Genomic DNA, 16,334 nt, shown 5'->3' on the forward strand with positions numbered 1-16,334 from the left:
TATAATCTCCAGTTATCGACACCTTTCTTCCCATGGATTGGCAGTATTGCTCTAGATGTGTCATTGAACGCCTACAAATAAACATGTGTGTACTGTTGATTTAATTGTAAATTAATAGTCCTTAAGACAAACGCGAGGGATGGTTAATGTGCTTGACAGCTGTGCCTGTAAGGCTGTTGTTGGAAGTGCAAATCTGCAGCGTCCCGCTGTGCCTATTGCTCGTCGCAGCGTGGCACGCTGCTGCTTTGCACCCCAAAATACCCACACACATCACGCGCTTTGCCTCCCCCTCCGTCCTGCACAAGTTTTCTCTTGTCCCCTTTTTGGAACGCGAACACAAAATGCAGAACGGTGACGCAAGACTATGCGAGCAGGACGATCATAAACTACTTTGCCTCACGACAAACACATCTCTACTTCAACCTTCACACCTTGCTGTATTTAAAAGGGAATTACTTATTAATGATGAGTAGCATGATCACAGCTGCTTGGTTTTACGTCTCCGAAAAACACGTAACGACGTTGTCGTGTGAAATTATCTGTGCATTTGTTTAACCATGGAAGCCAAGTAGAAGATTATAGCTGTTGTGTGACATTGACAATGGAAAGGTGTAGAGTGCTTAAAAGTGGTCCACACTGCGAATGAAGCAATCTTGAGAAACTTGTTGAGATGAACTGCCCCTTAGTCCAGCGTGGGCTGCCTATGGCGGGTGATCTCCACCTCGGTGTACATCAGCTCCTGCAACAAGCACAGTCAGCACCGTGGACTCATCATACTGCTGGGCCACACTGGTTTGACTTCATAATTCACATTTAAAAGACTCTGTTACAATCACGAACAGCACAACATCACGACCATGCTACAGATATTTGCAGGTAGCCCTGCAGTTTTAGTAAACATAATTGGTTTCTGTTATTCTCCATTAGTATCTCGGCCTCGCTGTGCGCTGCGTTGCACCGCTAGTCGAGTAGATAACCTTGCGTTCAATAAACCCTCGGAGCCAGGATGAACGTCCAACTCCAATCGTCATTTATTGATTGTAACAAGGTAAAACTGGTGAGAAAACACAGATACAACATCTGTTATAATCCGGAAACACCCACACAATGAACACCACAGCATCAGAACATTGTCTTAGATAACAATAGATCCTAGACGGACCAGGCCCCTACATTACCACTGAACAGCTAGACAAGCGCACAAGCCGATGCGTTGCATACAGGCACATCGTGTATTCATCCCACTGCACCCCAAATGTACAGCATTACACATATCACTAAACTGTGGATGAGATACTTCGTCATCTTTACTCTCAGGATCGCAACATAGGCACAAGTCTGACTCGACCTACTAAATCACAAGTAACATCCACAATAAGGAAAGTTGGAGGCTTCGTTGCTAACTAGGCCTCATATTTACTACAACAACTTAACGGCACCATAAAGGCATTTACATCACTATAACGGTCATTCCAACATTACAACAGCATTGCCAATATTATAGGAATATAAACAATTTACAGACAATGCTTCTTAAGCTCCCACAATGGACAAGTGCGGCTGTGGTCTCACTGAGATGCGATGCGTGCCGCCATCTTGAATTATGAGTAAGATGGCCGAAACCCGCATGGTTCACTAAAAATCTAACACCGTGACTTCCTGGTCACGTGGCCAAAATTAGCATAAAAAAACAGGAACTTCCTGTGAACGTACGCTCCTCATCTGCCGTGAGGCAAGATAATTAGAGTGGTAGATAAATGCCACTGTGATAGCTTCAGCAATTATGGAGACGAGTCGATTGTCTGCCATGGATGGACGGTGGGGTTGTGGATTTGCGAACGTTTGGTTAAGAGAAATTGTCTCAATTATGCAGTGCCATTGGGTTGCAATATCCGTGGGACGTGGTCCACGTGAATGTTGTGACTTGTGCAGCCGTAGGCACGGTCTATGGTCAATTTGGCTACCACCAGTGTAGGAATGCCAGGGCCCTATTATCCAATAGGCACAGTAGGCACTGTAGGCACTGCCTAGGGCCTTCGAAAACTAAAGGGCCTACGGAAAAATGTGACCATGTTTGTTGTTTGTATGATTAAATATGTAACAAAGATATATTCTTGAATAAATATATTTACATAGCAAGGATAGGCACAGTGTATATACAAAGAGGCGGAGTCATGTCCATGTTTTTTTTCCGTAAGGTGAGAGAAATTAACACCGGAGATGAACTTTTCGAGATTTTTTCATTGCACAATTAGCAATAACATCTTAAAATGGTGTTTTTTCGCACATTCAAGCGAGTGACAGCGGCTGTAGTAGTACATGGGGCAGCGCCAGTACCAACTGTAGAGAGTTGTCATTGTAGGCCTACGAAACAGAAGTGCCTAGGCACTACAAGAACCTTAATCCGACCCTGAGGTATGCAACCTACCAATGTGGATAGTAGATTTAACTGGACTGCAACTATAAATACCTTTGGCACCTGCCCCGGTCAAAACAACATATACGTCATGTTATATAGAGACTGAAGTGCTCCTGTACTACATTAGTTGTTTATGGAAATTCTTAAAATGAAGTAAAAGTCGCATATTATGTCAAAGGGTCTCGACAATCAAATATGGGCTGGAGCAGCGTTCATCTCATCAGCACGGTTTGGCTACGTGCGTTGCAAAAGAAGTTCAACATACGTCCATACATGCAATCTCCATAAGTGGCTTTGAGGTTTACGTAATTTCCACATCTCCGTGGTGAGGAATGCTCTCTCCAAAGTACAATCAGTGGACATTTGTCCGGGATCTGAACTTGCAAGCCACCATGCTGGATGTTGAAATGTGGATATAGTACCGGCATGGATGAAAACGATGGACATGGGGGTTCACTGATCTCCCCCTCTCCACTCGTGATCAGATGAGACGGTGACTCAGTATAAGATGCTGGCCATATTATAGTGACTGTACTATCACAAGACAAAAATTAGCATTAGCGTCATTGTGCAAAATATAGGCAATAAATATAGCAGATCATATATCGCCTTCACCTATCTGTGTATTCGCATGTTGTGCCCATGGCTGCTGAAACGATGCACTCCCACAAGGTTTTGCGGTTGACGGGACAGTTGAAGAAATACTTAAAATGTTCATCTAGAGGGATAGATATACCGATTATGTTTATTTTTTAGGTATTGATCTTGATTTGAAGCTTTCGTGACTGCAGGAATCCATACTCTTTGGTTCTTTCGGTAAAGTCACGTAGGTATGAAATAAAATAAATCACGACCATCTTCTTGGTTCTTTCGGTAAAGTCACGTAGAAGGGAAGTAATAAAATAATAAAAATAAAACATAATAAAATAAAATAATTCTCACGACGTTTCGGCTACAAAGCAAGCAGCCGTCTTCAGGTGAAGAATGAGACACTACCAAGCTAGGAGCTTATATATAAGCTGGGTTGGATGTGGAAGAGCGCCTTAACAAAAAGAATGTGCATATGAAGAGGAATTTAGCATATTCATGGGAAATGCGTAGGAGGTGGGTGGGGGGGGTTTCAAAGTCATATTATGCCCATGCATTATGCAGGATCAGCAGCACCAAGGGGGGGGGTGCAGGGAGTAGCATTAACAAAGGAAAGGAATGTTAATGATATGTAGCTGCAGTTACTAAACAACCACGTAGAAAACTAAAGTATAAACTACATAAAAAACTAAAGTATAAACTACATAGCACCATCAGTATACTTACTATACTCTACAATAAGCTGAGTTACTAACAGCAAGTACTACATTACAATTCTACGTCGTAAAAATTATATAATATGCTTCCATCTAAACTTTATTCTCTTACATTACACGAGCATATACCGTACTATATACTGCCATAGATAAACCCAACATTAAATTATATACTGTATTGCTATAAACCACCTTATACATTTTATACATTTTAATATAACACTATGTATTATTCTACCCACCCTAATGTGTATCGAAATGGTTTATTACGTCCTTACCTAAAACCGGATTCCCACCACCATCCATCCCAGTAGAATTCCCTCATCAAGACTCTATATCATAGAGCCCAATGCATCTCCGACCATGAACACATTTCCAGTGAACTCAAACACGTACGCCAAGCTCTTAAGGCTAATGGTTACTCCGACTACACAATCCGCAAAGCCATCACTCCAACGATCAAGAAGGATCCTGTTGAGGAGCCTTTCAAGACCATCACCTTACCCTACATTGCTGGGGTCACAAAAAAGATCTCCAAAATCCTGATTAAACACAAGATCCAGGTCTGATTCAACACAGTACATACAATCCGTGATCTGGTACCGTCTGTAAAAGATGTGGTTCCAGACATACAGTACCCTGGCGTCTACAAACTAAGTTGCCTCTGTGATAGCAGTTACATTGGGGAAACCAAACGACATGTCTTGGACCGCATCCGTGAACATAAAGCTGACCTGAAACACGGTAGGACAAACACCTCAGCCGTGGCAGATCACTGTTACAACTAAGTGGGCTCACATGACATTGACTTCTCCAAGACAGAGGTTATCTGCAAGCCATCTGGCTATCATGAGACATTCGTTCATGAGGCGATCCACATATACAAACACAGAGACAATTTTAACCGAGAAGATGGATTCTGGCTTAGCAATCATTGGAAGGACGTGGTTTATAGCATTACAGTATATAATTTAATGTTGGGTTTATCTATGGCAGTATATAGTACGGTATATGCTCGTGTGATGTAAGAGAATAAAGTTTAGATGGAAGCATATTATATAATTTTTACGACGTAGAATTGTAATGTAGTACTTGCTGTTAGTAACTCAGCTTATTGTAGAGTATAGTAAGTATACTGATGGTGCTATGCAGTTTATACTTTAGTTTTTTATGTAGTTTATACTTTAGTTTTCTACGTGGTTGTTTAGTAACTGCAGCTACATATCATTAACATTCCTTTCCTTTGTTAATGCTACTCCCTGCACCCCCCCTTGGTGCTGCTGATCCTGCATAATGCATGGGCATAATATGACTTTGAAACCCCCCCACCCACCTCCTACGCATTTCCCATGAATATGCTAAATTCCTCTTAATATGCACATTCTTTTTGTTAAGGCGCTCTTCCACCTCCAACCCAGCTTATATATAAGCTCCTAGCTTGGTAGTGTCTCATTCTTCACCTGAAGACGGCTGCTTGCGTTGTAGCCGAAACGTCGTGAGATTTATTTTATTTTATTATGTTTTATTTTTATTATTTTATTACTTCCCTTCTACGTGACTTTACCGAAAGAACCAAGAAGATGAATCCCTGCAGTCACGAAAGCTTTAAATCGAAAAATAAATCACGACGTTTCGGGCGCAACAAAAGCGTCTGTCATCAGGTGGGAAAACATGGTCTGCTGCTGAGGCAGACTGTTTTAAAGGTTTGAAATGGGTGTAGCTCAAGGGTCATAAAGAAGTGGCCGGGGCTAGTGATGTTAATGTGAGAAATTTATTTTATACCTACGTGACTTTACCGAAAGAACCAAAGAGTATATCGGTATTATCACAGTAGTTCTTATGATCCCTGATATCACAATAATTGCAGTCTCTTTGTATTGGCTGAGATATGGGATTTGTGTCTCGAGCAGAAATATGTAACTTTAATGACCTGTAATGTACACACAGTCTTAGATCACATAGGATCATATATTTATCCAAACGTTACAAATAACTATATTGTATTCTTCTCATGGTGTCCCGACACCTATTAGATGTCCCGGTGTCCAATAAAACACAACTCACACTGTCATCGAGACGTCATTAATTTTATTATAACTATTTACGAGAACTTTTACTTTTGTCATGGAACCTTTTTTTGCCAGTTTCAAAGTATGAAAAATTAGAATAGGTTTTCCCCTTTCTGGCAATAAAACGGGAGGTGCTACGATGTTCAAACACCAAATAGAAACCTTTTGCAAGGAATCAAGTCTGCGTTAACCTACACGCACTTGTGGTGAACATGCAAGCACACATGCTCTGATCAAATATGGCATTGTCATTGAAACTGATTGTCACGCTATTTTAGAGAACGGACGGTATCATAATCGCGGACTACATATTTCGCGAGCTTTCCATAGCATCGGCAAACTGCGGCTAACCCAGCGGACATTCCGCAATCGGAAAAAGCAGAGCCGTGACGCATTTGAGGGCACACTGCTGTGCCCACGCACCGCGTGCTGGCATACCTGGGTGGCCTGGAATTTCAATAACCTTGCTTGCACACACACTAGTGTGTGTGATTTTAAATGAGATATTTCAACGACAAAAAAAAGTGATACAGGCGTGTTCAGCGTACATTACCAAATTGGAATATTACCTTGTAAATACCCCATGCACCCATTCGCAAGCGTTATTCAACTGCCAACAATGTACAAAGACAAACATCCCCCGTATAGCCTTTGCCAGACTGTTGGGGCAAGTGCTATTGGCAAGAACCTATGAAGGCCGGCACTTTATACAAGGGGTGGCCAGCACCACGCCCTGCCGCTTTTGTCTCCCCAGTGATGATGTTTACACACCGCATTAGGTACTCGTTTAAGTCTGAGTCGACCTAGGGGAGGCCCAGGACCTATTCAGATAATCGTCACTGGTGTTGGTGGCCGTGAGAGGAATCGAACTCGGATCGCCATAATTCATAATGCAGCACGCTAACCACTACACTCCTACTCCCCATATGTACATGCAACAGGCCTTTTTTTAATTCACTACGGGGTGTATGTATTTTGAACTTCTTTCACACCGTACATAGCCAACCCTGCTAATTGGAGGACAACGAACTAAACACAAGAAGCAATTCTAAAGATACGTCTTCCATGTGTATGTTCCACGTTATAACGGTGCGCGTTTCACGTTCTTACTGTGTGCGTTCCGCGTTTTCATGCCGCGTTCCATATTGTGCGAAAAGTGTTCCCTCATGGTATAACCGCGTTACAGGAAAACCGCGTTGTGTGAACACGCATTAAGCGAGGACTTACCGGATTGCAGAGGGAATATTGCATACGAAAACACACTTTCAAATGTGGCGTACTGGGAATCAAATTGAAGTCTGATTATATTTACCTCCTCATATGTCTCCGTTTGTAAGGCGTCATTTGCTAAATCAAAATGAAACGTGCAATGCAGCAACATGTTAATAAATTAAGCTTACACGCATATCCATGAAATAGTCTAAACAAGTCGAACGTTGTTGAGTACACATGCAATACCGAAGTTGAAACATGTTAAGTTAGCCCAAGCCTGTGCATACATTGATGAAATTGAGTTCCCATTATGGCAATGTAATGGCAATGTTTTTCACACAATCCCTTAAATATTCAAGTATCCCGTGGATTTTTATTTGAGTAATTGATTGATTTTATTGGTTTACGCGGGGGTAAAAAAGGAATCAGCCTCATGCTGTTTTACAAGTCACACGAGACAACAAAACTGTCTCCAAAAAGAAACAAAAACATCTCACAATGCCAGCACAGTAATGGCGTTTATGAAATTACGTATCTTTAGATTTTTTCCTGTGCATAGTAATACTTGTAAAATATACGTATACAAATACCCGTGATAATATGCAGCTTTTGCGTTTAATTTCAAGCTAATCAATCTCACAGAGCCATCCGTTGGATTTCTTGTGGATTTGCCCTTTAGAGCTCATTGATACGAATACATTTCAGTTCGCATAAAAGTCTTCAGCATTCTACTTTATAACGTGCGAACCACTCTGGCAAAATCCATACAACAATAACCAGGTTGCAGCAGATATCCAATTTTTGGTTGTGAACAAACTTGCCCATTCGGTATGGTGATAAGATAACAATAACGCGTGCATCTTCTTGTTACAAACACAATTTTTATACTGTGTCTATACAGGCGTCCCTTGCATAACACGCGACGTGACTTCCTGAAAAACAGCACGTGAGTCAAATCGCGCTACTTTTCTGTAGGCATACATATTGCAAGCGGCGGGGGGGGGGGTATTACCGAAGATAATTTAAGCATAATTTAATTTCCTTTTTTTTGCCCTGGATTTACAAATACGTATAAATGCAATACTTATGAATAATATTAACATTGCAAAACATACTTCGTGAGGAGTTTAGTAAAAATATAAATTACATATTAAACAGATTGCTACTGCCAAATATTACTTAATGAGGAGTAACCTTAGGGCTTCTTGAACGTTTACATGGGTCTGCTGCTACTCAGATTCACGGGCTGGGCGCTGCAACCAACATATTGAGATTTTATTTTATTAACCTGCGAATTTTTTTTTACTTTAATTTTTTTTTATCATTGACAATTATCTTTAAATTTTGAAATAAATCGATTTTACAACTTTTTTTCATTTTTTTAGCGCGCAACTTTGAAACGCGCAGCGTAAGTGCGAAGTATGTCCCTCATGAATCGATTGGGTAACTGCGTATTCGCGCTGTGGGGGGAAGGAGTTACGCGAGGGACGCCTGTATCATCTGAATTAACGAATGTGTTTGTTGGTCCATGATAGAGGTCTTTTGGGTTAGATCGCGTAAATATATAAATGTGTCGTTAAAACCTGCCACCACCCGACACAGCCAACTAGCAAGGGTTGTCACGTAAACAGAACGTGGCCAATTCGTCACTAGTACAGCACACCGTGTGTTGGAGAGCCAAGCCACAACATTTACAATGACGAATGGATGATATTTGTCGCGAAAGTCTACGTGTTAAAATGTTTGTTGGTGCTGACCTGGATCGTCGTGCTTTATAGGTGCATATATTATTTGACTGGGGCTTCTATCTTCCTTCGCCATTGCATGTGCGACTGTAGTGTACAACCGATTACAATACAACAACACCAACATGATTTACGTTTGTAAAAAGTTAACTAATAACGTACAGCGAAACCTCATTATATTTGTTTCCACTTTATGTTTTCCCGTCTCTCTATCACCACATTATTATTACTCCACCCAATGACACGATTTGTATTCCTTGAATTTACCTACATCTACCAAAAAATGTGGCTCTTCTGAAAATCAAACATTCCTGTTGATCAAGTTTCCATTGCTTTCTTGTTTTTTCGTATTCTGTAAACGACGTTATGGCTACATACATGTGAAGGGTTCTGACAACAAAGACCGCACACGTTTGAATGAGCCACATCAACGTAACGGTGCATAATCTTTGGTTCTTTCGGTAAAGTCACGTAGATAGAACATTATTCATGATGAAGACGGTCGCTTGTGTTGCGATCGAAACGTCGTGATCTATTAATAATTTTAATAATTTTCTACCTACGAGACTTTACCGAAAGAACCAAAGAGTATGGATTCCTGCAGTCACGAAAGCCTCAAATCAAGATTTAACGGTGCATATCGAGATATTTTATCAGTAACTGACAAGCCATCTGGAGGTATTAATATCGAACCTTGCGCATACTAAGGGTGAAACGTATGAATTATGAACATTCATATCGTAGTAAACGCCTCGTATTTCCCATCCGCGTCATCACGAACCTTTTAACAGTAGGGGGAAATAAATCCACAGTATTTCTCAATAGTCACAGAACACTAAGACTTTATTATACAAATAAGAACCCAAACTGTGTCGGTTAAAATGTGGCTACGAGTGAATCACAGCATTGACTTCTCCGTGCGGTGTTTCTGGGGAACTGTGGTCTGGCAATGTGCAAGGCTGTCTGTCTCGGGCTGTGAGTATATAGTGTGTTTGTGATAGGGAAATTTTACAGTGGCTGAACCCATGTACAAACCCATACACGAGCGGTTAGCGTGCTGCCAATTACCAACCTGAGTTTGTTTCCCACTCACAGCCACCAACACCAGTGGCGGTAATCTGCACCAGTTCTGGGCCTCCCCTAGGTCGACTCAGCCTCATACGAGTACACAGCGCGATGTGTAAGAATGAGACAAAATGTGTGGTGCTGGCAGCCCTCCGTCTAGTGTGCCGTGCCGGCCTTCATAGGTGCTCGCTAACAGCATCTGCCTTGAAGGTCTGCAAGATAAGGCTTCACGAACAGTCATTGCTATGGATTCTGCTGGTGGTGGTGCGCATGTCATTGTTAATGCTGCTGCTGCAACACACAAGCTGCTTGTTATACAGCAAGCATAAATCTGTGAGCATTACCCCTGCACGCATTGGTGACATTTACCATCCAATTAGATGATTCTCACGGCGAATTGGCTGTTTGATGTTTGTTGTCTACAAACACCGGGTAGAATATAGGGCGACTTAAGCAACGAACGGTGGTGAGGTCACAAATGCAGTCACACGCGAATAAAGTTGAATTCCTTCAATGGATGTAAACACAACATCTTATTTGATTTTATATTGATAGAGCGACTTAGCCCAAGGTGCTTTGCATGGGGTTTAAAACCGGTCACAAAACTAGAGTGATTTAGAATGGCAAGGTCGTGCAAGGGCCGTGGAATGAGCGACCGCGATAGGGGGCACGTGGGGGTCACGAAAGGGCTACAGGGAAGGAAGGGGATGGAGGGTAGGGGTGGAGGGGAGGGAAGAGGAAGGGAACGGGCAGTGGAGAAGAGGTGAAGCTCTACGAGAGGAACGGACGGAGGTTAAGGAGGGGGACTGATCAACGTACAGAGGAAGGTGCTTCGAGTGGAGGGGTTGCAAGGAGGGAGAAAGATCGAAAACACACGGACGGAGAGAGACGGAGAGAGTATGTTACTCTCGATGGTATCCATGTTCATGTCGTGGGTGGGAAACAGGACGGGAAATTCCAATCGACGGCTTACCTGATCGCCTTGAGTGTCGTACACACAAAACAATGGTGACGCTCACGGCAGCTAGCAATAAAACACCCACGGGCACTGAGATAGCCACTCGGCATTGGAGCGGGGAGCAAAATGAAGAATCCGCCTGAGGAGTCATGTTTGTTATGGATGCACTTGCGGTTGTCTCACGCCAGTCACCTGTGTAATCTGAAAAATTAAATGAAAGTGTATTGAACAACATTATTTATTCTCCACCTCCGACCAAGTGTAGTTTTGCTGTCTTGCGTGTAAATTGAGTTTTAGTTGTACTTTATACTTTACTTACATTGACTGGTTGATGACTCTTTGGGACGAACTGAAACAGAAGGAAATGGACACTTCTGTAATAACTCTGTTATGTCTTTATACAATTGCGCTACGTGAAATTATAATCCCTTGTGATGCATTATCTAACTAGGCTGAATGTAAACATGTGAAAATGTGTGTTATTGACAGCCTAGCTTTGATTAATTTTCAAATGTTGATGTTTTTTGACTGACACACCACATTAGCAAACTATGCTCGTGAAAGATGTCCGAATATTTAACATCTACTTAACAGATACAGTAAACGTATTTGACAACAATTGCAGTCCATTGACAGTATATCTTTATATAGTTTTCAATTGCAATTATCAAAGTCCAATCCGGTATTACTTAACACATATTCTCAATATCCATATTCTGTTTATTCAAATGATGACTTTTCTAATGTGGAGAGCAAGCGTGCACTATATAAAGCCGTGTGCTGTTAACAAGCCCGATGATCACTTTGGGGCGATGTTTAACATTCCCTTCTGCTCCCAAGTTGAAGATGTTATCATTTTAGTTCGTTGGATACCACTCGTCAAAAAGGGTGTCCTAAAGTTATATTCTCCACTACTTTTCCGATATCTAGCTCAATGTATTTTCTAAGATAGTCCTGCTCCTTGAAACCTTTGAAACAATCCATACACGTTTCCGCACGTATTATTGTATGTACGCGTTAATGAGTGATGTTCAAATGTTAATGCCGAAATTTACGTACGGCATTGGCCTTGGAAATTACGTTAGATAATAGTTTGGATAGCTCCTTAACCACATTTCAATTGCAGAATCTCAATGGCATGCGCAGTTACTGTACGAGATGATCATGCTGTATATCATGCAAGAGGGAGGGTGCGATGGTCATGGAGGTGCAGAGATAGAAAGAGAATATTTAAAACAACTCTTACCCGTCAGGTTAACCGTTTCAAGGTGCATAGCAGCGTTTCCCCATGCTTCACAGGAAAACACCCCTGAATCGTTCAGCTGCAGATTTTCAATATTTAGGGAAAATAATCCTCCTTTAAAATCAGCATCTATAATGTTAACCCTGTCGTGGAACTGTGATGTTTTTTCTGGTTTTCGAATTATTTTAGTAGAAAACTGTTCAATGACAAGCTGTTTAATATTAAGCTGAGGCAATAATTTCTCGAATGAACTCCACCAGTACCATGAGACTGCTTTTTGTGATTGTTGGTTTTCTTGTTCAAACCAAAGAATATCAGAGGCTTTACATATCAACCTGATACTTTCTCCTTCTCTGCCATCTTCATGCCTGGGTGTTAAGTATTTAGGTGTTGGAGATGCACTAATTAGACGTGAACCTGAAATACAACAGTGCAATTAAATTATGGCAAATTCATCTGAGCATATTCAGCCACTTTTGTACGCATTTATATATATATACACACAGTATCATATATTTCCTATATTGGTATAGCTGTTCCGTTTTTTGTAAATGGATTGTATTATTCATGTATATTGTATCCGTTGGTTTGTGAGAGCTTGGATGAATGCATCAATTTCCACCGAGTTAAATGCTTTTTCCATGGTTTCCAAAGGCTACGCGTAAATTGTGTTTGGAATTCACGAATGTTTCAGAATCTGACCGATAGTGGAAAGACATTTCCCAAAAGTGTCTCGTTCTTTGAGTTAACTTTAGCAACTTTTTAAAAAGAATTGTCGAAGTGTCATTCCACGATTGTGGTGTGTCAATTGTGTGTAAACATTTGGTACAGTACATGGGTTAGCTAATTTTGTTCCAACAACTGGTTGCATGCATGTATGTTGAACTTCTTTCGCACCATACGTAGCCAACCGCGCTAATCGTAGGTGGTTGTGCATCTTATGATGTATTCAATTATACCATACGATCCAGGTGCTTCCCTTTGATGTGTAAAGTTATCTAAATATTTTTATACATCTTTCTGTCTTTCTCTGCCCTGAAGAAGGGCAAATACCTGAAACATCAACACATTATCGGTTTTGTTCAACTATAATACAGCAGTGATGACAATATAGTGTTGACGCGTTATTATTTGTAATACTATAGATATTAATTCTAGATTTGAAGTTTTCGTGACTGCAAGGATCCATACTCTTTGGTTCTTTCGGTAAAGTCAAGTAGGTGAAAATAAAATAAAATAAAAAACCCAAAGAGTATAGATATCAAGTTTTACAAAAAACTAAACATGTTCAATCTGTTGACTGTGCTATCGGCATATCGTCGTTTATAAACAAATAAATTCGTAAATCTTCCAGAGCAGTGCTCTCATTGTGTCAGGGATTATTTGAAGATTATCTTTTTTTCCAGATTTATACACAAAATCGATATTAAAAAAAAATATTTTGTAATTTAGCCAATATCAGCAAATGAAAAAACGTTACGAGACGGTTATTCATACAGTCCCCGCTGACTGGGCAGAGACCATCAACTCATCTATACTTGAGAACCCGGCTTATGACGAGCAGCTGAAATCTGTGTTCGCACCCAGATTATCAGCGGCGTGAGCACAGCGCTGTGACCTAAGAGCCACCTCGAGTATTATGCCGTTGAATATTATTTCGCTTGTCTTCCATAATATTCATCATCAACTGAAATTGTATACCACAAAAGGAAATATATATATTTTTAGAACTGCTTTTTGTGTTTAGTTTGTTGTCCTTCCTCTGCACCTCCAGTTAGCACGGTTCCCTCCGAAAGAAGTTCAACATAGATACGTATTGAAAAAGTAAAATAATATATCGCGATGACAGATCAAAATGTACAACATGCTGTTTAAAAAAAAATGCCGTATACTGCTTTACATGATTAAGTTCAGGTACTCTGTTTTCTTTTTCACGTTCATATATATTTAAATACAAACATTTCAATATTATATTTCATGTCATATTTACCTTGGCAGAGCAGGCACTGCAGAAGCCAACAAATGATCCAGGACACAAGCGCTCCCATAATTCCCAACGTAAATCGAGCTGCCACATGAATTGCTCCGATGCATTAAGTCGGCATAACGCTCCTCTGCCGAATGATTTCTAAATTCCCACATCCAGGCTATGAATCAACTACAAGGTGCCTGGTGGATATATCTGCTGTTGCCAGGACTTCCTGCCGCCTTGGGCAAGGCTGGTTGTTGGGAGTGATTAGATAGGCAGCTTGGCAAGCATGTTGGAGGGAAATAACGGCGCGTGCGGCTTGATAAGGAATCTAGATTAGTGGTTATTTGGAAAATAGTTATTTACATATACGTTTTTCGTGAGCTATTTTTAAATACGACCGCGTAGCTGTGCCGCTTAGCAGAAGTTGATAGTGCAATACATATTATCAGATAAATGTATGGCTGAGAGGCCATTGGGGGCTGTTCATAAATGACGTCACGCACCTAGGGGGGGGAGGGGGTCAGACATTTGGGACGATGTGTGACGAGGGGGGGAGGGGGGGTTGAGAAATGTGACGTCACTTTAAAAGGCGCAACTTTAAATAACTATTAGTTAAATATAATTGTTATAACAACACAAATTTTGATTTAAAAAATTCATTGTTAACTATTTGATTATTTAAATTTACTAAGGTCACCTTTTATTTATTCCATGAAGGAGCATTTTGCTTCTCTATGGGAAAATGGAGAAGCATACATTTTGTAATTTTTTGAATGGTTGTTATTAAACATTTTTATTCTAATGATTGTACCAGGGCTTTTCATTCTGTGAAATGAATATGTGATTGTTATAATTGTACTCTCAATTTTGCTTCGTTCTACTACAAAGTTTCAAGTATTTTTTTCATAGTTATAATTACTTTGAATATTTTATAATTATAAGATAATTTAAATATAATATTCTGAACATCTGCAGTTTTAGTTAGACGTTGAATATTTTCAAGTTATTTTTATGCTAAATTTCAGCTTCCCAACGCCTCCTTTTAATACATGTTTTCTCCTACAACATCAGAGTGCAGCGCCACATTAAATACGCACTACAATAACAATAGTTTAAAGTAATTTGAAGCATGTTTCATTTTCAAAATGGAAATATAGTTTTGGGGGAGGGGACAGAGCTTTGTGACGTCATTTGAGGGGGGTCTGACTTTTTGCAACGTCGTGTGACGAGGGGGTGAGGGGGGGTAAAAAAAATCGGCCAAAATCGCGTGCCGTCATTTATGGACGGCCCCTTGAGATAAATTACAAACCATGACACGCTTTTTATCTTTTTGCGATTTATGCGTAGAGCACAAGTTTTCGAATAATGGTACCGGTGTAGAGTGTTCACTGAGTTTAAAGATGCAATGTTTTAAAAATTCTGATAATTGCTTGCACAGCGCTACAGTGAGGGAAAAAAGTATTTGATCCCCTGCTGATTTTGTACGTTTGCCCACTGACAAAGAAATGATCAGTCTATAATTTTAATGGTAGGTTTATTTGAACAGTGAGAGACAGAATGACAACAAAATCCTGAAAAACGCATGTCAAAAATGTCAATCATTTTAAGGAGGGAAATACGTATTTGACCCCCTCTCAATCAGAAAGATTTCTGGCTCCCAGGTGTCTTTAATACAGATAACGAGCTGAGATTAGGAGCACACCCTTAAAGGGAGTGCTCAGAATCTCAGCATGTTACCTGTATAAAAGACGACTGTTCAATCAGATTCCAAACTCTCCACCATGGCCAAGACGAAAGAACTCTCCAAGGATGTCAGGGACAAGATTGTAGACCTACACAAGGCTGGAATGGGCTACAAGACCATCGCCAAGCAGCTTGGTGAGAAGGTGACAACAGTTGATGCGATTATTCACAAATGGAAGAAACACAAAAGAACTGTAAATCTCCCTCGGCCTGGGGCTCCATGCAAGATCTCACCTCGTGGAGTTGCAATGATCATGAGAACGATGAGGAATCAGCCCAGAACTACACGGGAGGATCTTGTCAATGATCTCAAGGCAGCTGGGACCATAGTCACCAAGAAAACAGTTGGTAACACACTACGCCGTGAAAGAGTTAAATCCTGCAGCGCCCGCAAGGTCCCCCTGCTCAAGAAAGCACATATACATGCCCGTCTGAAGTTTGCCAATGAACATCTGAATGATTCAGAGGACAACTGGGTGAAAGTGTTGTGGTCAGATGAGACCAAAATGGAGCTCTATGCATCAACTCAACTCGCCGTGTTTGGAGGAGGAATGCTGCCTATGACCCCAAGAACACCATCCCCACCGTCAAACATGGAGGTGGA

The 16,334-nt window shown here is 40.8% G+C and overlaps 1 protein-coding gene across 2 annotated transcripts; it reads right to left on the bottom strand.

Annotated features, from left to right (window-relative positions):
* LOC144729643 (uncharacterized) lies at positions 1–14,419 on the bottom strand. 2 transcript variants are annotated; one of them, XR_013587741.1, is made up of 7 exons: positions 14,006–14,419; positions 12,019–12,432; positions 11,092–11,121; positions 10,788–10,973; positions 8,762–8,836; positions 7,105–7,139; positions 1–1,054 (listed from the first exon to the last, which is right to left on the bottom strand). XR_013587741.1 is itself a non-coding variant. In XM_078610055.1 (7 exons), exons 1-7 carry the CDS (start codon positions 14,061–14,063, stop codon positions 683–685), a joined length of 855 nt encoding a protein of 284 aa, XP_078466181.1. In that variant the 5' UTR covers positions 14,064–14,419; the 3' UTR covers positions 1–682. The 2 variants fall into 2 exon arrangements, 1 of the variants encoding a protein (XP_078466181.1); XM_078610055.1 differs by having other exon boundaries at positions 1–739.
* Between the last annotated feature and the right edge of the window lie 1,915 nt (positions 14,420–16,334).

Source organism: Lampetra planeri, chromosome 2 (assembly GCF_965212315.1).
Source record: "Lampetra planeri chromosome 2, kcLamPlan1.2.h2, whole genome shotgun sequence".
NCBI lineage: Eukaryota > Metazoa > Chordata > Hyperoartia > Petromyzontiformes > Petromyzontidae > Lampetra > Lampetra planeri.